Below are 23,965 nucleotides of genomic sequence, written 5' to 3'. Positions count from 1 at the left end.
AGAAATTGGTTATAGAAAGAACATACCTAAATGCAATCAAGGCAATATATGACAAATCCCCAGCCAACATTGTACTGAATGAGGTAAAACTGGAAGCATTTCCACAAATATCCATAACCAGAGTAGGATGCTCACTCTCACTAGTATGCAATATAGTTCTAGAAGTTTTAGCCACAGTCAGAAAAATAAATCAAAGGGATGCCAATGGGAGAGGAGAAAGTCAAATTATCCCTATTTGCAGATGACATGAACCTATACATAGGGAATCCAAAAGACTCCACTAAGAGACTACTCAAACTCATAAGAGTATCTGGTAAGGTTGCAGGATATAAAATCAAGACACAAAATCAGTAGCTGTTGTATACAGAAACAATGACATAGGTGAAAAAGCTTGTAAGATCAGTCCCATTCACAATAGCTAAAAATATTTAAGTACCTTGGGATAAATTTAACCAATAACATGAAAGATTTCTACAATTAAAATTATAAAATATTAAGGAAAGAAATAGAAGAACCAAAAAATGGAAAAAAAGCTTCCATGTTCATTGATTGAAAGAATTAAGATCAAAAATATCCATACTACCCAAAGCAATTTGCAGATTTAGTGTGATACCAATCAAAATACCAAGGAAATTCTTCTCATATCTAGAAAAAATGACCCTAAAATTCATATGGAAACACAAGAGACCCTGAGTAGCTTAAACAATCTTAAACAATAAAAACAAAGCTGGAGGCATCACTATACCTGATTTCCAAGACATTCTACAGGGCAGTTATATTCAAAACAGCTGGTATTGGCACAAACATAGACATGTGTACCAATGAAACAGAATATAAACTCTAGAAATTAATCCACATATCCACAACGAACTAATCTTTGATAAATGGACTAAAACCATGCTCTGGATAAAGGACAGTCTCTTTGACAAATGCTGTTGGGAAAATTGGATTTCCACATAGAGAAGTGTGAAAGAAGATCTTTACTTTTACCCTACACAAAAATCAATTCATGTATTAAGGATTTAAACCTAAGACCTGAAACTACTGAACTACTAAAGGAAAACATAAAGGAAAAACTGCAAGGCATTGGGATGAGCAAAGATTTCCTAGATAAGACCCCAGAAGTACAGGTAAGGAAAGCAAAAAGAGACAATAGGGATTACACCAAGCTAAAAAGTTCCTGGACAACAAAGGAAATACTCAACAAAATGAAGAGGCAACTGACAGAATGAGAGAAAATATTTTCAAACTAAAATTGCTAAAGGATTAATATTCAGAATATGTAAGGAGTTCAAGAGACTGAACAACAACAAAACAAACAATCCACTTAAGAAATGGGCTAAGGACATGAACAGGCATTTTTCAAAGGATTAAATATAAATGGCCAATAGACATCAGGATCGGTAGCCATCAGGAAAATGAAAATCAAAACCACAATGAGGTTTCGCCTCACCCCAGTTAGAATCCACAGCAAGTAAATGTAAAAAGTAACAAATGTTGGTGAGGATATGGGGAGAAAGGTACCCTAGGATACTGTTGGTGGGAATATAAACTAGTACCATTATGGAACACAGTATGGAGATTACTCAGAAAGCTAAAAACAGAACTACCTTATGACCCAGCCATCCCACTCCTGGGAATTTACCAAAATGAAATGAAATCAGCAAATACAAGAGTGATCTGTGACCCCCTGTTTATAACTAAGATATGGAATCAACCCAGATGGCCATCAGCTGATGATTGAATAAAGAAAATGGGATATATACACAACTGAATACTACTGAGCCATAAAAAAGAATGAAACCTGTCTTTCACAACAAAATGGATGGAACTGGAAGCATTGTGCTTAGTAAAATAAGCCAGCCTTGAGAAAATAAAAACAAATATCATGTTTTCTCTGAGTTGTGGTAACAAATATATAGAGTATAAAAAAGGGCAATTTTTAAGTGTGAAATTGACATCTTGATATTTGATTATTGCTTATAGCCCTTATCGATACTCCTGAGAAACAGGGATCTTTCTACTTGCTACTTGATGAATTTTTTATTTAATGGAGGATTAAACTTGTGATTATAAAGTAAAGTGGAAAACAAAAGTATGGCATCACCAAAAATCAAAAGAAAAATCAGAAAGGAAGGAGGAGGGTAGGTGGGAATTATCATCATGTTCTTAAAACTATATAAATGAAACACCTGAAACCTGTTCCCTTTATATAAATAATTTTTTTAAAAAAATCACTGTTTTGTAATATTGGAGACATTCACAATGGAAGCACCTGCCCACCAACACTCCATTCAACTGAGCAATCACTAAACCCAGTAGAGCAGTCACTGGAACGGCAGACCCAGGCACGCTTGCCTCCTGAGGGGATGCAATATAAATTAATCCAGTACCAAGTATTCTTGGCAAACAAGCCAAAACATTAAGCTGGAGTGAATCAAATCTTTCGATATAATTTCCAAATAACTAAAAGTGCTGGGAAGAGAAGTTTGAAAACTCTTTTGAGAAAAAGTCTTCTAAAACATAAATTACTTGGAGAACGGCTTGTCCTGTATCTTGGTTGGATTCTGGGATATGTGGAGAGATGTGGAGGAAGAAGGAGCCGAAAATGGAAGCTGTGGTAAGTTCGTGGCGTTCCTTAAATGTTATACCAAGGACTCAGGATTTTACTCTCAACCCAGCATTTCCCAAAATGTTCTTGGGATATTGAGGTATGTTCTTCTCTTTTAAAAGGTGAGGTGGATATTCCATATTTTACATAAGTTTAGCAAACATACTCCTTTCGGTTAGTTAAATATTAATAACATTCATTAGCACTCTGCTATAGAAATACCTACTGGAATTTAACATAGCACTTCCAAAACTTAATGATTTTATTTGGAGTATTTTTCATCATCCTGTAAGAAAACAATCTAGAAAATATCACCCTAGGTGGAAACATCAATGAATCTCAGAAAGTGGCACTTGCTCTGGCCAGTATTTAGTCATTCATTCATTCATTCATTCAATCATGCATTTATCTGAAATGCAGAGAGGAATGGACACAGAGAGAATTAGACAGAGATCTCCCCTCCACTGGTTCACTCCTCAAATGCCTCCAGCAGCCAGAGTTTGGTCAGGCCAAACCTGGGAGCCAGGAATCTAATCCAGGTAGCCCATGAGGCTGGCAGGACCCAGCTGCTTGAGCCATCGCCAGATGCCCCCTAGAGTGTGCGTTACCAGGAAGGTGGAATCAGAGAGCGTCAAAACCATGTCTCAATTGCTGCACCAGACACCAGCCCCTGACCAGTATTTTCAGAAGATAACTCTAGTGGCAGTGAATTGGTAAAGCAAGAAAGATCAACCGTGAGTTGATCTTCATAAAACAGCTGAGGTGGTGGACAAATACACCATGGTCAGATGCACAAAGATCTGTTTCAAGCAATATGTTTAGATGTGGGGTCTTCAGAAAGTTCATGAGAAATGTCTGTTCTAAAAATTCCATGTGTAGCTTTCAGAATTTTTATACGAATTGATATTTTAATTCCTTTTTCATAAATTTTTGAAGTCCTCTCAAAGAGTAACATTTGCATATGTAAAAATCACACCTTTCATGGCCAAAATACAAAGCACATATTACAAAACAAATCCTACCCATGAGTTTTAATTTTTTCCTGCTAAACTTACGTAGGTCATTTCCGGGCTCTACTTACCCACAAGGCCTGTAGGTGAATACAATATAACTTTCTTCGTCACTTCTTTCAATGAAAGTCACACACATGTGCTTTTCCCAGTGTCTCATGGCCTGCTTGAACATGGCTCGCTGGCTGCCTGGAAAAATTGAACGATGTTAATAAAAGTGGCCACCACCCCAGAGAGGAGTGCTGTGTGCTGGCTCCTCCGATCTGTGTGGCTTGGTGATATACAGATGCCACTGCTATCATCAGCCAACGACTACAGATTCATAGCACCACAAACGAGTCCTTGTTGAAAACGGGCACTCCCTTTATAATCAGAAGATGAAGGCTCCTTCACTCTGCACATGTGTGTACAAGTCTCTATAAATGGGACATACATTCTCCCTGTCAGTTGAAAGGAGATCAGCTTCCAGATTTCATGGGCACATTTGAAATTCAGTTTAAAAACAAAATCGGGGGGTCGGCACTATGGTGTAACAGGTAAAGCTGCCACCTGCAGTGCTGGCATCCCACATGGGTGCTGGTTCGGGTCCCAGCTGCTCCATTTCCTATCCAGCTCTCTGCTATGGCCTGGGAAAGCAATAGAATATAGCCCAAATCCTTGGGCCCCTGCACCCACGTGGGAGACCGTGAAGAAGGTCCTGGCTCCTGGCTTCGGATCGGCACAGCTCCAGCCATTGCTGCCAGCTTGGGAGTGAACCAGCGGATAGAAGACCTCTCTCTCTCTCTCTGTCTGCATCTGCCTCTCTTAACTTTGCCTTTTAAATAAATAAATAAATCTTAAAAAAAATGGAACTCTACACTCTTAGAGCACAAGGTTAAATTTATTTTTTTAATTCAAAAACATTTTAAACTAATAACCTAGGTTAACGGAGTGTTTTTACAAGTATGATTTCATACTCTGTTTTTGACGATATCCTACGAACATGCACACTTAATCTGTATGACAGCTTTTACTTCTCCATCAAAGTAAACATTCTGAGAATAACTTACCAGTGAAGTTGCCTCCAATAACGTAAGGAATAACACCTCCAGGCCAGATTCTCTCAGTTCTTGATGTGGCAGCTCTGGGAACTCGGTTTTTCTCATTTGGCCCTGAGAATTTTTGAGGTACTTTTCCCTTAACTGTGCTGTTTTGCTCCAAGCCTGCAATGACATTTAAAACATTCTGTGAAACAGACGTCCTGGGTCAGGGAACCGTTTACCTCTTAAAGGACAAAAGATGAAATGTCTTATTTACATATGTATATAAATCAAGGCACATTAAAGAAAAACTTGGGATATTACATGCTTGAGAGGAGCATTACAATGTAGAAATATCCACATCAAAACATTATTTATTGAGATCCCATCGATGAGTTTTGATGAATCTCCAGACAACAGCCTACACCAGACAAAACTTAGGTCATAGAAAAATTGTTGATGTTTGCTAACTTGGTAGTTCACTAACAATGTACAAACAGGTAATAAAATATATATTGCTACCCTGAATATCCTATGATACCCAAAACTAGCCTTACTCATGCTAAACTTCCAATATTTAAATCAGACTGCTATTTGTATGAAAGCCTAAAATTATGAATATTACATTTTATAGACAGTAAAATAACATCAAGATAGAGACAGTCTGGGTCCAGTTGGGACGAGGAACTCTGTCCATCTTAATCTCCTCCTCATCACGATTTAGAGGTCAACACAGGCTAACATAAAACACCGTCTAATCTGGAGCAGCTTTCACGGCTACAGGTTTCCTCTTTTCTTAATATTTATTTATCTGAGAAACAGAAAGTCAAAAAGGGACAGACACAGATAGATAGGTTGTCATCCACTAGGTGACTCCCCAAATGCTGCCAACAGCCAGAGCTGGATGAGCATCAAAGCTGGGAACCAGGAGCTCAGAACATGGGCAGCAAGGACACAAGTACTTGAGCTCTCATCCGCCTGGCCCCTCTCAAGATGTACATTAGCAGGAAGCTGGAATTGGAAGCTGGACTTGAACTCAGGCGCTCTGATATGGGAGGTGGCCATCTTAACAGCTGGGCTTAATGCCCACTCCCTATACTTACTTTTTTTTTACTTTCCTTAGTACCTTTCATAATATTTTTTACTGTTTTTGTTTTTCTTAAATTTGCTTGATTATTCTCTTTATTCAATTATTACTATTGGTAGAAAAGCTCTCCCACTGTGCTCGCTTCAGCAGCACATATACTAAAATTGATAAAGCTCTCCCACTAGTACACACATTAACATTACATACATTAAATGTCTCTAACACATCTTCTTTTTTTTTTTTTTTCAATATTCTGGAGCAAAGCATCTTTGCTTGGGAAAATTAGTAACTTAAAGTATGTACTTCAAGTATTTAATGACCAACTTAAGGGATGTTCGGATGTGAGCTATGAGGAGAGGGCTTTTACATAAACTCTTAACTACAAATAGTGACTAATAAACACTATAAATACTAATCATGAAACCAGAAGGTAGTTTTCATGAATGTTTACATATATTTCTCCCAAAGATTCAAAACATTTTAAACTATTTTGCAACCTAATAAATTAGTTTGTTAACTTTTAAGTAGATTTTTTTCAAGACAAATATTCATGACTTTTAAAACATTTAATTGAGATTGAATCAGCTCCATGCTTTATATAAAAACTTTGGTGTGATGTCCAATTAACTGAAAATTAGTATCAACAATAAAATAAACAAACGCCAAATCAATTTTCACTTGGGAAAAGCCTGAAATAAGTTAAGGGAACATTTTGAAATTTCCTATATAATGAATGAGCCAACAGATATGAACCAACAGAACAAAAAAGAATAAAAGACCCTCAACACATATTCTTTGCATCATACTGCATACTGATTTCAATGAACTGAACTGCTATGAGTATAATATTTACTGTACATCAAGTCAAGCGTCTGCAACTTTAAACATTGATATACCAGAGCCGATTCTTCTGATCCTGTCTATAAGCTGGTAGAGGGCTCCTCATTTCTTTGATACACCATGATCTCCAAGTCCACCTTAAAGAATCAAAGAAAACAATTAAGTTACATTTAGCGTACTTTTAGACTTATTGCAAATAATTAATGGTAATAGAGTACATTGATTATGCTTGAACATCTTTTTGCATGTGCTATTAAAGTATTAGAGTTATGAGTAGCCATAAATCTTTGTAGAGGGTAAAAATTCTATAGCAATAAATGAAGATAACTAAAAATAAGGTGGGGGAGCAGAATTCCGAGAGCAACGTAAATGACTTTATTTGGACATTAAGATAATTGAGTCATCTGTTGCTAATGTGAAATGTTTTTCTTCACTGTGACCTTGACATCACATGCTGTTATACAGAATGACAGCAAGGAGTTCTGTCCTACTTGATTGCATTCCAGCTCTTTCCCCAGGGCAAACTGAATATTTCCAGAGGCCAAATTAGCAAGTGGAAATAAGAACACTGGAAGAGAAAATATGCATCACCAAGTTTTGCTCCGAAGTTTTCACCAAAATTGAAAACTTTTAAAAAGCATATCTGTAAACCTTTTAAAAAATAGTTTCTCTCATCCATAAAAACCAATAATCTATCATTAGAAAAAAATCATAAGAATCCAAAAACAATGTTCACCTGCAAAATACATTCTGCTATGCAAAGTAATTTGAAAAATTTATAAAAATAGATGTGCACAATTTGGTTGTACAAAAAGAAGATAGAAATAAATAAATGTGTCTTCGTGCAATTTACCAGATAGAGACTAGAAAAAGTAGGTTCATATCATAAGTCAAACAGCATAACATTCAACACAAATCCAAGCTCCATAATTCTTAACTTGGGGTTTCCTAAAATGCAATATGCAATTTTATCACCTACTTCTTTAAGTTCTTAATCAATAAGCGAGAAATATTTGTCACTAGTAATGTCATTAGAACAAGTACAGATGAAATTCTATCACTATCACTAGAGTGTCTGGTGTATTCATGGAGTCTTTTCGGGCTAAGACAATGAAAGGCAGCCCAAAATCCACAGAGAAAGAAAACTTTTCAAACTTTAAGCTATTTCCTTCCAATATCTACTTTTCCTTTGAAATTAATGCTGAAACCTAATTTCCTATATTGGAGCTAAAAAATAATAATAACATCTATTTCCGTACAAGTCCTTTAAAGGAAAAATCACTTAAGTCCTTATAAGGTAAGTAAGTTAGAGTGCTTGTTCAGTGGCTAATAACCTGCTTAATTGTTTGCATTACTTGGTCACATTTCTGCTATGCATCTTCAGAAACATTTTTGAAATTTTTCACTGAACATTCTAGCAAGATGAGATAATACTTAAACATATCCATTCCTAAGCAGTTACAAGAAACATTTTTAACGTATGGCATCTATGTGTTTTAAATGACCATTATGTAGCAACCATTTGTGTTAGATGGGCCTGAAACAGATATAAATAGATTTAGGAGGGAACTAATCATGAGAAAAGAAAATGTCTTCATTAATATTATAGTAATTATAAAGAGTAATTACCAAATTGCAAAAAATATTGTTTCAAGAGCATCAGTGGCAAAAGTGTTTCTAGCAATATTTTTAGCAATTTTGAGTAATTCTATAGCAACTGAAATATAATTATGTGTAGGTAGTTCATTGAAATATAAAAGGAAGAAGAGTGGTTATTTCGTACATGTTCTAAAACATAATGAAAATGCAAAACAAATTTTTACTGAAAAGGCCATATATTTTGAAATTGAAAAATTCTGAGAAATGCAATAAAATCTGTACAGACAAATTAATATGAATAAAAAAGACATAGTAAGAAAAAATGCTATACTTGTACATTGTTTGAATTTCAAAACTTTCAAACACGTGTACCTTTCACACACATTTTTAGTAAATATTTTTACCATTAGGAGTATATGTTTTACTCTATAGATTTAAAACTACAGTATATTCCTCTAACTATTAAGATATCACTTTAACCTTAAAAATGATAAAATTAAATAATAGTATTAAAAATCTTAAATCACAGAAAATTAATGCCTGTAGAGACTGAAGCTAATAAAAAGTTTAATAAAAGTTGAACATACAATTTAAAATAAATCTAGAATTTTGCTTGAGTTGTATCATTGTTTTCCTGTCCCTATACAGTTGCCTCCATGTCAGTGTCAAGTGTAACATAGCAGAGACTCTGCCAATGGACATATTCTTCAGGAATTTAGAATGAGTGATTCCACTGCAAAATAAGACTTTCCCCCTACGTTGTGAGTGCTTCAGAAATGATGACCACTCTAAATAACAAAGGCACACCATTTTTAATATTGCTACTATTTTGAACAAATTTCTTAGGTTTCATCTTACATGTTTGTTACTTCAAATAATCGCCATAGATGTGACAGTAGCATTTTGATTACCTAGGATCTTCTTATTCTTCGACAGTGCATGCTAAACTACCTAATATTAAAGTGTTATATTTTATATAATTAATGTAAAAATGTTGCTTTATGCACACTTACACATGTATATGCACACACACACAGGGCATATATGATAAACTAATGAATCCAAGAATTGTACTACTCTGGTGGTCCTTGCATGTCCTATCAACTTTTCCATTTACTAAAAATTTGTAACAATAAAAAGTTACTGAAAGAGAAAATCAGGTAAACAGATATTGACAGTCTGTATCTGTCTGCTAGATACCCGAAACTATATATTTTACTATATATTTTACTCTCCATGGACAGAAAAAGAAAATAAAAATGGTAAAGGTGGACAGGGGAAATGCAATGAGATCAAAAAGCATTAAATCAAGTAAATTTGGAAGGTATAACCAAAACAAGAAACTTTAACCTTTCAATCTTTCTCCAAAATTTAACATGAATTAAAAAAAGAATTTTTTAATTAAATAAAAATATTTTAAAAATGAAAAGAAGAAAATCTTTTAAATATTTCAAGTCTCACATAGGCATAATTCAACATGTTCAAAACAACTGAAATTACATTCTGGAGTTTTCATAAACACTGAGTACACAGACATCAGTGTAGATATTGATGGAGTCTTCTCAACCAACAGCTATATAATTAAGAATAATTTACATTCTGCAACTGATATCCAGTTGGAAAGCAACATAATATCATGTTCAAGAGTATGAAATCTGGGCTTTCTCAGAATTGAACTCTGGGGCTGACTCAGGTACTTCCTGACTCTGACAACAAGAAATCATCTATCTGCTCACTTGTGAATCACGATAGTATCAGTACTTACCCTCCTGCGGTTGCTATGGGTACTCAAAGAGTTAAGATCTCCATATGGTCTAAGCCAGGTCTGTACAGTGTGAACACTACAACGTGTTGACTAAATTAACATGATGAAAAATATGAATATAATCTCAGTTTCGTAATATGTTTATTTGTGTGCAGGAAACCACAGGTGATCTTCGGAACATTGAAAATGACTCAGTGTAGCTACAAAATTTCAAAAAGTATATTTCATACAAAAGGAACACAAAGTAAATGAAAAAATCAACTGTACCTGTGGTATGTCCAAACTGTCCAAAAGGATTCTGTGTAAGATCAATCGTCCTATCTATTTGAAAGATATTTAAGTCTTCATCATCTAAGGCAATATCACCCCAAAATACAGCTAAAAAAGAAAAATCGAATTGAAATGTAAAATATTTCAGAGTGAAATCAGTGCAAACGAAACTAATTAGAAAACAATTCTATTCCTAAGGAAATATGGCCCAGAAAGAGACAGATATTTCACAAAGTAACTAGAACTTAATTTCCAGACTCATTACCAAGTAAGTATTAGGCAACTGTAGAAGAGCAAGACCCCCATATTTTTACTTTAATGTTTGTGGGGAGGAGAATAGTTTCTTTGAATGAGATCAGCGATTCATGGGCGTTCTAGGAAAAAAGAAATCATCAATCATGAGCTACTCTACAAATACCAATATGTGAACATCTGATGAGAGATCGCCATACTGTTTTCTATGATGGTTCCATTAATTTGCATTCCCACAAACATTATATAGAACTTTATATATATAGAGAAGGCCCTTTTCTCCAAAATTTAAAGAAAGACAAATAGTAACGTTTTATCCTATTTGTGGAAGTTAATATAGACAGAATATAAAAATTGTGTAGATGTTGTATTATTTGGCATGGAGTTATAAATACTGCTCACTGAATTATACCATGCACATGACAATAAACCTTTATTTCCCCACTGTATGATCACTGCCATAAATCCCACAGTTTGTGATAATACTATCCTGGCTTTCAAGAAACATAGTATTTATATATGTACGTATATAGTATCTACATACAAAGTGAATTTGGCAAAATGCTAAAAATCACTCAATCGTAAAATTAAAATAATAGTTTTTTCAAAGAAAAGAAAATCTGATGAGAATGCCTGCATTTTCTGTGGGTGCTTGTGGCCCTCAGCATGTCTTCAGCGACAGGTGGAAGGAGGTGCAGTAACAACTAATGCATGTGCTATGGTAATTTGAGAAAGCAAGGTGCAATCAAGACATGAGAATACTGTGCTTTTCCAGCCACTCATTCATTGTAGTTCACCCATAAATAATGCTCTTCCCTAAAGATGGCGTTGCCTCAGAATCTCCATCAACAACACATAGAACTATCAACAGCAATACTTAAGTCAACATGTATTTAGCCCACAACCAAGTGTCGGGCCTTTGGTCTCCAATGACAAACAAGGCATGGCCACATCATCAGGAATCCTAAAATCACTGCCCTAAAACGTGGAAAGACAGTTTGCTCTATGTTTATACCGGGTGTGTTTTGCTACTTAATAAAGCAAAGCTCTACCAATCGTTTTGAAGTAATGGGAGAATTCATTTATAACTAATGTGTAAACTTGTCTCAAGATCAAAAATACACATTAGCCTACTTGTTCATTGAGTCCAGACAAGACCAACCAACCCCTTAGTGCTGCCAGATGAAAATGCAATAACTTTAGAAAACACACCAACCCCAAGACAGAAAATAAGTTAATCAAGAGATAACAAAATATTGACAAATTTCTAGAAAACTTGGAATATTTAGTTTTTGACACAGTTCTACAAATTTTCTTTTTTGTCCTTAACTTTCTTCCAGTCTTATTTTGTAAAGCCAAGAGGGAAAAGAGGAAAATGCAATAAAAATTTAGGAAGTGACATACTCGAGGCTATTCAAGTCACACTTTTACTAAATTAGCATTTTAGTATTTATGAATTTTTAGCACCATGAAACATTAGCTAACAAAATTAGCCAGCATGAAATGTAAACATTTGTCTTAAAAGCTATGCCATCCTTTATGCTTCTATCAAAGTTTTGTCATATAAAATTATTTACTCAGTTTATTTCCCTCACATAAAACTGGCATGAGGTAAGGAAGGGATTAGATTTACGCAGAAATCTAGAAGAAACCAGAATTTAGCTCAAAGTGTGTTGTCAGTTCAAGTAAGAGAAATCTGTATCAGAATTAGAATGCTCTCCTCAATCCTTTTCTCCTTTCTATTGTGAGCTTCCTACAGTGAAGATGTGCTTATCTTCATTGTCATAGAAACAAAGAGAAGAGTTTAGAGAATGCAATACTCAAAAGTTATTCTTGATACCTGAAATTGATTCCTGATTCTAATCAGTTCCATACACACGAAGCAAAAAGCTGGAATGTTTGGATGTCCCTAAAGCTAGACACCCCAAGAAACATGAGGGGTCTTCAAAAAGCTCATGGAAAATGTACTTTACAAAAAAAAATCTATACATGGATTTCAGATTTCTTTGCACCAAAATAAACTTATGTCCTAATTCCATTTTCTACAAACTTTCTGAAGTTCCCTAAAGCCAGCTTGCCTAAATCAATCATTTTGCCAATGCACGACTTGCTGGTTTTCATAAAAATGAATTTCATATTACCTGTCAAGATTTAAGGTAAATCCGAGTTTGCTAGTTATTTAAAACTGACATCATGTGTATTACCATGCAAAGAGTTGCGGCCAGTAACTGGCAGAGACCCAGCCCATCTCTTCCTTTCTCGGTGCAAGGGGTAACTGCAGAGAGAAAAACAGCATAGCAACCAGAGCCCACTGCTTAAAATGCAGACGGATTTAGCAGATCTGAAGAGCAGCCCCAGATCCTGCATTGTTAACTCCCAATTACAACAGATGATCATCATTGTCATCCTCTTTCGGAGCATGGATTTTTTTCTGCAAGAATGAACGTTCACTCTTCTCTGAATAAGCCGGTTGACTGGAAAACGGAGGCATCCAACCAAGCAGAATGTAGCTTGTCAGAACTGCATTTGATATAATAAAAGTAGCACCAGTGAAATAAAACTCCAATGTGTTTCAGATTTTTATTTCCTCCTAATGACTTTTCCCATGCAGTAGGATTCCTGTCTTGATGGATTATATAAAACACAGATCAGAAGTTCAAGTATAAATCACTTCACAGAAGCAAAAGCATTACTAGTGGGGAGAGGAAAAGGTACAAGGCTAGCTGATACTTAGAAGGAGATGAAACCATTCTGCAGTACATAAACGCATTTTATTTATTGCTTTTTTAAAAAAATTTTTTTTTGGTAAACTAACAGCTTCACAATAGTTTGGCAGTTTTGCATATGACATAAACTGCTCTTGGAGAAAACCAAATATTTCTTTGAAAGTAAGCAACAATGATTGACCAAGGCAATTCATTTATGTGCAGATGTGATGTGCTGCAGACCATATATGTCACTAAACCTTGATATTATTAATAAAGAAAAAAGACATTTTAGTATTTCCAGTACATCTTATAGTTTAAAATGCATAATATTTTCTTTATGTGGCACATGGTTGAAAATCTCCTTAACTCACTTCTTCCTAATTCTAAGTGTCCTATTTCTGAAAGCCAAAATGTTTTACTTATGCATTGGTAAAGCACTGGACCAATGGACATTGTATATATAACAATGTGTGTTAATTGTACATAGAAAAATGTATGTTATGTATTTGACATTTAGGGAAAAAGTGGTATATGTGATTCTGAAGTCTTATTTAGAGTTTTTTTGGTTTTCCATTCTATTTGGTATTTTCTATTTATTTTACATCAAAAAACAAAAGTTATAGAGCAAAGTTTTAAAAGTATGAATTATCGTTCATTTGGTCCATTTAATACAGTGATTTGAGGTTAGTGAGATCAGAACTAAAAACAATATGGGAAATGGGTTCTAAAGGACAATTTCTAGGGAAATGTTCAAGTGCAATTAGAATATTTACTATCTGTTTGGAATTCTTCTTGGATTCCTATGGTCAAATGGGAGCCGAAGCTAACCAATAGGCCAAAATTAAATGTCAGAAAGAACAATTTTTAAACTTCACAGAAAACCGCAGGTTCTGTTTTTCTCCTAAAGGTCATTTGCCTTTAATGTACTAGAAAATTTTCAAAAGAATCAGAGACCAGGAAAGAGAGTGCTTTTATTACATTACCCAGTGTAGACATACTTCATGAAATAATAGACATTGAGAATAAGCCATGTTAAGACTATTATTCCTACACCCTAACTCTGAGAAGCCTTGAACTTCTAACTTCCTGAACCCCCAAGAACCTTTTGTCCTTCCATTCTGGAGCTGGTATCCAGGGATCAGCTTAAAGGAGGCTAAAGTCTGTGATTTAAAAAAAAAGTATGCAAGAAATATGGATGATTTTATAAACACTGACACCACATACTCTTCTGGGGAGAGGTCCATGGTACATTGTCAAAAGAGATCACACAAAGTAAATGTAATCACTTTTGCCAAAAGCAAATCCTTTCAGTCATCTTGGGAGAAAAAATTTGCATGCCAAATGCCCTCAGGAAAATGAAAATATGATTGAATTAACACTAAATATCTGATGTGTGGCTACCACTTGATAGCACAGGAAGAGAGAGTTTGCAGGCCTATCCAGCCTATCCAGAAATGCCCCTTCCCACAGTGTCCTGACTCTGTTTCCATCCATAATTGGCCAACACACTGGAATTCATAATGTTGCTTTTACTCATCTGTTTAATTTTGAAAATGCTGACCATGCCGGCGCCGTGGCTCACTAGGCTAATCCTCTACCTTGCGGTGCCGGCACACCGGGTTCTAGTCCCGGTCAGGGCACTGGATTCTGTCCCGGTTGCCCCTCTTCCAGGCCAGCTCTCTGCTGTGGCCAGGGAGTGCAGTGGAGGATGGCCCAAGTGCTTGGGTCCTGCACCCCAAGGGAGACCAGGAAAAGCACCTGGCTCCTGCCTTCTGATCAGCGAGGTGCGCCGGCCGCGGCGGCCATTGGAGGGTGAACCAATGGCAAAGGAAGACCTTTCTCTCTGTCTCTCTCTCTCACTGTCCACTCTGCCTGTCAAAAAAAAAAAATGCTGACCACATAGGGAGCATAAGTGGGCCACCTGTACATTCTCAATGCCAAAGTGCCCGAAATAAATATGAGGGTACTTCAAAAAATTCATGGAAAATGAAATGCAACAATCCTCCTTATGTCTTCAATATATAAATATATATTTTGGTGCACAAAAATTGTGAATGAGAATACACTATGGATTGAGGTATAAGTTGTATGACACAAAAATGAAGCTAGGTGGGCTATATATTTGACAAATTTGCCTTAAAATCAAAATACTAGATATTTAACCATTCCAAATAATGAGTATTTCCAAATCCTTCAGTCTTCTAATCTAGCATGTTACTGCTGTATGCCTTTTGTTACCAACTAAAAGGAAGCTATCTTTCTTTTGAATTATAACATTGTACACTACTAAGTCCAGTTACAGGTAAAGTTCTGTTCTCATCACTTAGATGATCAGGAAGTACATGACTGAGCTAGGAGATCACTTATCTTGAAGTTTATGGGAATGGGAGAGAGAGCTCCAAGCTCCCATACCAGCCAAGAGGGTCTGCTCATTGTACTTGTTCTATAGAGTTCACACTTACTGCTTTCCCTGACACTGCCTTTGCCTACAGAGCTGGCATCCCATATGGGGAACCATCGAGTCCTGGCTGCTCCACTTCTGATCCAGCTACCTGCTAATGCACATGAGACATCAGTGGAAGAGGTCCCAAGCAGTTGGGCCTCTGCAGCCATGTGGGAGACCTGGAAGAAGTTCCTGGCTCCTGGCTTCGTCCTGGCCCAGCCCTGGCTGTTGCAGTCACTTGGAGAGTAAACCAGTGGATGGAAGATCTCTCTCTCTTTCTCTCTCTGTATTTCCGACTTTCAAATAAATAAATAAAATCTTAAATAGAAAAGAGAAAAAAAACTAAGGCCAACTACCCAACCCCATAGACATACATAGAAAAAAAGAAAAAAAAAGGGGATGGGGATAGCTGGAGACTCACTGCTCCTGAGCTCATTCCTATCCCATTCTGACAATGTGATTTATTTATTTGTTCCCTTGGATAATGGTGCCTTAGGTCCCACTTTCTCCAGGATGCCAACTGCACAACATTATCTTATGAATGTTCACTTGCTTTTTTTGATATAGATATTCCAGTTTTGTATTTTTGACATTTTAATCTAAGGCTCTCATTCCTGCACTGTGTTCTCAAGTGCATGAGGCAATCTCAGGGATAAGTCATCAGCAGCTCCAGGTCTGCACAGCAGGAAAACCTTTTGTTGCTTTTATCACCATGGAGAGCAACTATCTGGAGTGCGAAGCTACTGAACTACCTTAGTTTGCCTAGTAGAGCTGGCTTTTTTGCCAGTTTTGTCTTGAAACCCCCTCCACCTTAAAAATGGTTCACAGGTGATGAAGTGTTAATTGGGTTTCCCCATGACTTGATCTCCTCTTCCCAGAAGATTGAAAATTAGTCTAATCAGGACAAGGCAGTGCAGAGAAGTTAAGAGAGGCTGAGCCAGGTGAAAGGGCCAGAGAGGAAGCCATGGTTAGGGTTGCCTGATCCTAGGACACGGGTCTTTTGCTTCATATAACAGATCCATCCCTCACCAGATTAGGCCAGGCCCACTATGAACAACAAGGTGTGTGTGCGTGAGTGGGTGTGTGTGTATGTGTACACATGTAAAAATATGAGCTGTAAAAAAATGTGAGTGTGTAAAAATTGTGAGCTGGTAAGGATGAGTTTGAAGACCAATCCCCCTGTACCCATCATGTGATGTCCCGAGATAGAATCATGAAGCAGGTGCCAGCTGTGGCACAGCGGTTGGTTAACACCCTGGCCTGAAGCACCGGCATCCCATATGAGTGCCAGTTCGAGACCTGGCTGCTCCACTTGCAATCCAGCTCTCTGCTATGGCCTGGGAAAGCAGTAGAAGATGGCTCAAGTCCTTGGGCCCCTGCACCCACATGGAAGACCCAGAAGAAGCTCCTGGCTCCTGGCTTCGGATCGGCCCAGCTCTGGCCGTTGTGGCCAACTGGGGAGTGAACCATTGCATGGAAGACTTCTCTCTCTCTCTCTCTCTCTCTGCCTCTCCTTTCTGTGTAACTCTGACTTTCAAATAGATAAATAAATCTTTAAAAAAAATCATGAAGCAAGGATTAAAAATCCTTAACCTTCCCAAAGTCTTGGCTTCCAGGGAGACCTATAAGTGAGAGCCTCAGGGGTATGCAGAGCCAGTGACCTGCCCTGTGACAGTAGTGATTACTATTGCCATGGTAACTGAACAATTAAAAAGGTGGTTTGTTTACATGCTGAGAGATCATGCAAACCTATCTCGCTGTGCTGAAACATGACAAATGCAACAGAACGCACTGGGTGATGTGTGTCTGGTCCTAGGTTCCTGTCTCCCCCAAGTGCTGTCCCTCCTTTAGTTACTCTAGTTGTCTGAACTTTGTAGGACTTCACTGAGTCTCTATGTTGGTGATTGCTAGGTGGCCTAGTTTGTGTATATATAACATGTTGGCCTTTCTCCATGTTCTTTTGGGGTTTTATTGTTTATAAACTTCCTTTTGTATTGAGAGAAAGACAGCCAGAGCACCAAAGCATCTCTGGCAGAAGGTTGTGCACCAGGCAAAAGGATCTGGATCATTAAGTTCGAGGGCCCTCTTCTTGAAGTGGGGATCTGAAACCATCTTCTCTTGTGTTCCCCTTCCCTTATCCTATTTTAGATTTTCTGTCCTCAAAATTTGACTCCTACCCTTCCCACTTCACCATTCCTCCATCCATAAAAAGAAACCAACACATCCATACATAAGCATTTAATTCTTGGGGTGTCTCCACAACTCTAAAGGATTCATGCAAAAAAAAAAAACCCTGAAAAATAGGAAACCTCTATCCCTTGTCCCCAACCTCCAGAGTCAAAATCATTTCTTGATGTAATTCACACCAAAAACTTAATTTATCCATGCTTATGGATGGATCAAACCTTCCTAATTTGTATCCTAAAGAAGAGGAGCTACTAGGGAACTTCTGTGTAAAAAGTGGGGTTTGGAGACCAGGAAGAAGATTATGATTGTATTTCCAAGTTACTCAAGGACTTCTTGCAGGTGTAAGAAACTTACGTCAACGTGGCCACAAGATTGTTTGATAGGAGACGGACAAATGTAACTCTATGTTTACTGCTAGAAACCAAAGATTTGTGTGAATTCTTGAATTTATGGAGAGGGGCAGTAAGAAAGCTTGTGTCTTCTTTGTCATGAATCTCTTCCACTCACTGCTGAGTTGCTGAAGACGAAGTCGCACTGGGGTGTGCTTATTTGAAGACTGATTTATGCTATACTGGGTGCTTCTTTTCCCATTTTCTAATCACTCTGTAATACATATGCTGGCTGTCCCCATCCTTTCTCCTTCCCTGGAAAAATACAATGAATAAACCAAGACTTATGGGTTAAGAAAAGACAACATAGGTCAAAAGGTAATATTCAGTTATCATAAGCCAGATGGGGGCAATTATTGTTACGCATGGTAAGGCTGTAGTCCCATACAGGAACTGTAACCTTCAGAAAATTATGAGATAGTTTACAGAACAAGGTTTCTAGGGAACAAAATGGATGGGCATCTAACCAAGGGCATCATTCAGCATACACAATCAAAAGATATGAAGACTGGATAAGCAAAAGTGGTTACTCATTACCCTCAACAAATTATATTCCTCAGCTTCATGATATGAGCTAGTTTTCTAACCTGGAATCTATATGCTGAGGAAGGAACAGAATTATAAGAGCAGCAACCTTGAAGCATCATGAAAAGAATACAAGACAGTGAATCTGCAGTCCTTTCACCGAGAGCCCTACACCCACACCCTTTGATAACCACACGCAGACATTTTAGGGGTTGTCAGAAAGAGGGTCATTGGCAATGACACTGGGGAACCCAAGAGCTTTCCTGGGTCTCCTGTTAGAGTGGAACTGTGGAGCAACTAAGAAATGGAGTCTTGGCCCAAGTTTGACTCATCGCATATTCCACCTCTGACGGAACATGAGAGGAAGATGCCCATTAAAAGTGAATCAGGGCTGGCACCATAGGTCAATAGGCTAATCTTCCACCTGTGGCGCCGGCACACCGGGTTCTAGTCCCGGTCGGGGCGCCGGATTCTGTCCCAGTTGCTCCTCTTCCAGGCCAGCTCTCTGCTGTGGCCAGGGAGTGCAGTGGAGGATGGCCCACGTGCTTGGGCCCTGCACCCCATGGGAGACCAGGAGAAGCACCTGGCTCCTGCCTTCGGATCAGCGCGGTGCACCGGCCACAGCGCGCCGGCCGCAGCGGCCATTGGGGGGTGAAACAGCGGAAAAGGAAGACCTTTATGTCTCTCTCTCACTGTCCACTCTGCCTGTCTAAATAAATAAATAAATAAAAATTTAAAAAAAGTGAATCAGAAAGAGAACATTAACAAATTCTTGAAGAGTGAATGTTTGTTAGGATCAGAAAAGCTGGGGAGCTGCATCACTCCCAGTGACCCACTGGAGATCCGAGCTTCTCAAATTACATGGCTCTGTATCTCTGGATTCAGAGAGCTTCGTTCACGGAAGTTAGTCGTTCTACCAGAAGACATGGCAAGAATGCCACTGACATGCAAGCTAAGGTCGTTACCCATGAACTTCAGGTGCGTTGTGCCGAGGGACCAACAGGACTCAGCACTGACTGTGAATGCAAAAGTTACGGGCTATGATGGTTATGGTCAAGGAGGTGGGAGTAGGGGGCAGCACTAAGTAATCCATGTGGATCAGCCAAGGGGACTCCAATACTGCCCACAGAGAGTATGTCCTTGGACAGATAAATCCCTCAAGAGTTGTCATTCCTGTTTCATATGGTAGACATTAGCTCTCCAACAAACCAAATCAACTGTATGTATATTATGTATTTTTCAAATCAGAATAATTATAATCATGTAAATCATAGAACATTACATTTTTAAGAAGCACATTTTGGAACAAGAAATCTAAGTGAAATAGTAAAGGTAATATTCCTAGAGTCATGTCATATGTGGTTAAAAGAATATCAACTTTTTGGCTCTTGGCTTCTCTCTCTCTCACCTCCTCTCACTCCTCTCCCTCGCTCTCTTCCCTGCGCTCTCTGCTCTCCTCTCCTCTCTCCCTCTCATCTCTTTTCTCTCTGCTCTCTCTCTTCTCTCCTCACTAGCTCCTCTCCTCTCTGTCTCTCTCTTATACTCTCCTTGTCTTTTGCCCTCTTCACCCCTTCCCTCCAGTCTGCTGGGTTTTCCCCAATAAACCCTTTCCCTTAAAAAATTTTTAGATGATAACATTCTTATGAAACCTGTGAAAAAAAAATTTTAAACCCAATCTTCTACAACTTTTACTTTGTGAGGAGAAAGTAAGACTTGGGCATGGGAAATAATATTATCTAACGCAGCTTGGATATCTTAAATAATTCACTGCCTAAGAACAGTATGTTTGGCCACATTCTAGTTCAAGATCATACTGGATTTCCATGGGATCATTTCCAAAATGAGTATGAATGTGTACGTTTGAACTTCTTCTTTCATACAGTTAGAAATTAAAGCAAGGAAGATTCCTTAAGGAAACAACACTGTTACAGTTTTTTTACAGCATGTTACTTATAAACTGAGCATCTTTAGACACAAATGTAGAGAATCACAAATATCTAATTATAAATATTAATCAGCAAAGACTAAGCCTTTAAAATTTTTAAACAATGTGATACTCCCATATGTTTAGTTTTGCCTTGCTTTCCTATACTTTGAGAGTCTCATCCAAGAAGTCATCACCTACACCATTTTCTTGTAATGTTTCCCCTACATTTTCTCCTAGCAATTTCATAGTCTCAGATCTCAAATTTACGTCTTTGACGTATCTTTGGTTTTTGTATGTGGTGAGAGGTAGGATTCTAATTTCATTGCTCTACATACTTACATCCAGTTTTTGCTAGCACCATTTACGGAAACAACTATCCTTTCTCCAGTGTCTGTTCTGGGCATTTATCTCAAAAAACAATTGGTTGTGTGTATGTAGTTAATTTCTGGATTCTCTATTTTATTCCATTTACTTATGTGCTGATTTATATACCAGTACTACACTGTTTTAATTATGATAGCTTTTGTGGTATAATTTGACATCAGGCATTGATTATGATTCCTGTAGCCTGACTTTTTTGCTCAGTATTAGTTTAGCTGTTCTGGGATCTTGCAATTCCATATGAATTTCAGAATTATTTTTCTAATTCTGTTAAAAATGTCATTGATATTTTAATAGGGATTGTACTTAATCTGTAGATTGTTTTGGGTAGTAGTACAGATATTTTAATGACAGTAATTCTTCCAATCCAAAAGGAAGAAATGTTTTTCTATTTTTTTTGAATTCTTGATTATTTCTTTCATCAATGTCTCATAATTTTAATTACAGTGATCTTTCATTTCTTTGGTTAAATTTATTCCTAAATATTTGAATTTTGTGGTTATTATGAATGGCATTTCGTTCTTGATTTCTCTTTCTGCAAGTTCATCACTGATGTATAAAAATGCTGCTGTTGAAATCAATTCCAAGATGGTAGAATAGGGAGGGAGCTTACTGCTCTAGTCTAGGGGAAGATAGTTAAAAAAAAAAAAGTGGAGAAAGTGCAATCTCGGGGAAGAGTTAGAGAGAAAAGTGCAGAGGAAACTCCATGCAATTAGAGGGACACTGTGGATCTATGTGGACGATGTAGACCCACACAACTCAGGACCCCAGCAGCTGAGAGCTCAGCACCAGCGTTGGAGAGTGAAGTGAGACCAGACTGCAGCAGCCCACGCCACTGGCGATAAAGCTGCGAGAAGAGCCTGGTGTGAGTCTTGTTTGGAGCCCTGCGGGAGACAGGGTACCTGTCAATCTAGAAGAGAAAAAGGGAGAGGGGCAAGTTTCTTTGTCCCCAACAACCCAGCACCGGCATCCTGTAGCTAGCTGACAGTGGGCAGGCACCATTTTAGACATACATAACAGCTGTGCCAGCTCATGCCTGTGCCCCCAGCAACCAGCTGAGAGGAGACACCTGAGTCTGCCTGGAAGCACTGACAGGGCGCTGGGTGCTCATGAGTGTGGGAGCCTTATGTGTTGGGCCTGTGAAAACACTGGCTGTGTGAGAGGGTGCAGGGCATGGCTGGGCCTTTGGGCGCTCACGATGGGCAGTTCCACACACTTGAGGCTCCCTGATTTCCTGATGAGGATCATTGCTGTGGGATTCATGCTCACACAATGGGAAACTCATGGATTCTTTGAGTGGTTCTTGTGGCAGTGTGGATAAATATTATACCCAGTGGGGCTAGCGCCCAGGCATTGTTCTCCTTAAAGGAGAGGAAATGAGCATGAGACTACACCAAAAGAGCTGACCATATATATCTCCCATATGATAAAAACGAGAGAGATTTACCACACCTAACTTGGTGTCACTTTGGACGTTCCCCTCAACCGGGAGTACTGAACAGAGCCCCCTGGTTATACCCAGCACATGTCCCTGGGTATTCACTAAAAAAGAGCACACTCCAGTAAACCACTGAGGCATAGTCCAAAGATAAAAGCCATCACAGGGGAAAAACAAGTATCTCCACAAATGCCTAGAAATAAACACAGCAATTCAAGAAACAAGAAAAAGGAAGAGAACATGACATCCCCAAAGGAACGCAACACTTCAATACTAGAATGTGAAGATGAAGCGACTGAAGAAATACAGAAACAGAATTCAAAATATTGAACGTAAGATTGCTTAGATTTAATCAGAAGTAAACCCCTGAATTAAAGAAATCTGTAATGACTAGATAGAAAAATTTTCCCATGAAATTGAGATTTTAAAGAGAAATCAAAATGAAATATTGGAAATGAAGAATTTAATAGAGCAAATAAAAAATGTGGCAAAAAACCCTAATAATTAACTCAGTAAGGCAGAAGAAAGACTATCTGAGCCAGAAGACAAATCTCTGGAAATTTTACAGTCAGAAAAATTAGAAAAAGGAAAAACAGTGTTGGAGATTTATGAGATACTATCAATGACCCAACATACGGCTATTATGAGTTCCTGAAGGCTTGCAAAGAGAGAATAGATTAGAAGACCTTGTAAGTGAAATAATTACAGAAAACTTCCTTAATTTGTAAAAAGAAAGAGATGTCCAAGTACAGGAGGCACATAGAACTTCCAACAGACATGATCAGAAAAGATCTTCACCATGACACATTATAGTCAAAAAAAAGATTCTAAAATGTGCACCAAAAGCAGTTTACAGATTCAATGTGATACCAATTAGTATACCAAGGGCATTCTTCTCAGATACAGAAAAAGTGATGCAGAAATTCATATGGCAACACAGGTGACCCCAAACAGCAAAAGCAATCTTATACAACAAAACAAAGCTGGAGGTATCACAATACCAGATTTTAAGTCATACTACAGGCAGTTATAATCAAAACACCCTGACACTGATGTAAAAACAGACTTGTAGACCAATAGAACAGATTAGCAATCTCCAGAAATCAACTCACATATCTACAACCAACTTATTTTGACAAAGGTGCTAAAACCAATCTCTGGAGCAAGGGCAGTCTCTTCAACAAATGGTGCTGGGAAAACTAGTTTTCCACATGCAGAAGTATAAAACAAGATGTCCACCTTACACCTTACACAAAAATCTACCCAAAATGGACAAAATATCTAAACCTTTGACCTGATACCTTCAAATTATGAGAAAACATTTGGGTAACCTTGCAAGACATTGGCCTAGGCAAAGAATTCTTGGAGACTCCAGAGGCACAAGCAATCAAAGCCAAAATTGACATATTGCTTTTACATTAAATTGAGAAGCTTCTGCACTACAAATGAAACACTCAGCAAAGTGAAGATACAACCGACATAATGGGAGAATTTGCAAACTAAGCAACTGATAA

At 37.8% G+C, this 23,965-nt stretch overlaps 1 protein-coding gene across 1 annotated transcript in view; it reads right to left on the bottom strand.

Moving 5' to 3' along the window:
- Positions 1–23,965, bottom strand: part of LOC149124891 (tolloid-like protein 1) — a 342,676-nt gene that overhangs the window by 173,072 nt on the left and 145,639 nt on the right. The window contains exons 2-5 of the mRNA XM_089302008.1: positions 10,199–10,309; positions 6,624–6,704; positions 4,671–4,823; positions 3,693–3,810 (exon numbers count right to left, since the gene is read on the bottom strand). Coding sequence (XP_089158134.1) covers positions 3,693–3,796 — 104 coding nt within the window. The 5' untranslated portion in view covers positions 3,797–3,810; positions 4,671–4,823; positions 6,624–6,704; positions 10,199–10,309. The remainder of the gene's footprint in view (positions 1–3,692; positions 3,811–4,670; positions 4,824–6,623; positions 6,705–10,198; positions 10,310–23,965) is intronic.

Source organism: Oryctolagus cuniculus, chromosome 8 (genome assembly GCF_051225735.1).
Source record: "Oryctolagus cuniculus isolate XC-2025 breed Fujian yellow rabbit chromosome 8, ASM5122573v1, whole genome shotgun sequence".
Taxonomy (NCBI): Eukaryota; Metazoa; Chordata; class Mammalia; order Lagomorpha; family Leporidae; genus Oryctolagus; species Oryctolagus cuniculus.
The sequence above is the reverse complement of the archived record's forward strand: the minus strand, read 5'-3'. Positions and strand labels throughout refer to the sequence as shown.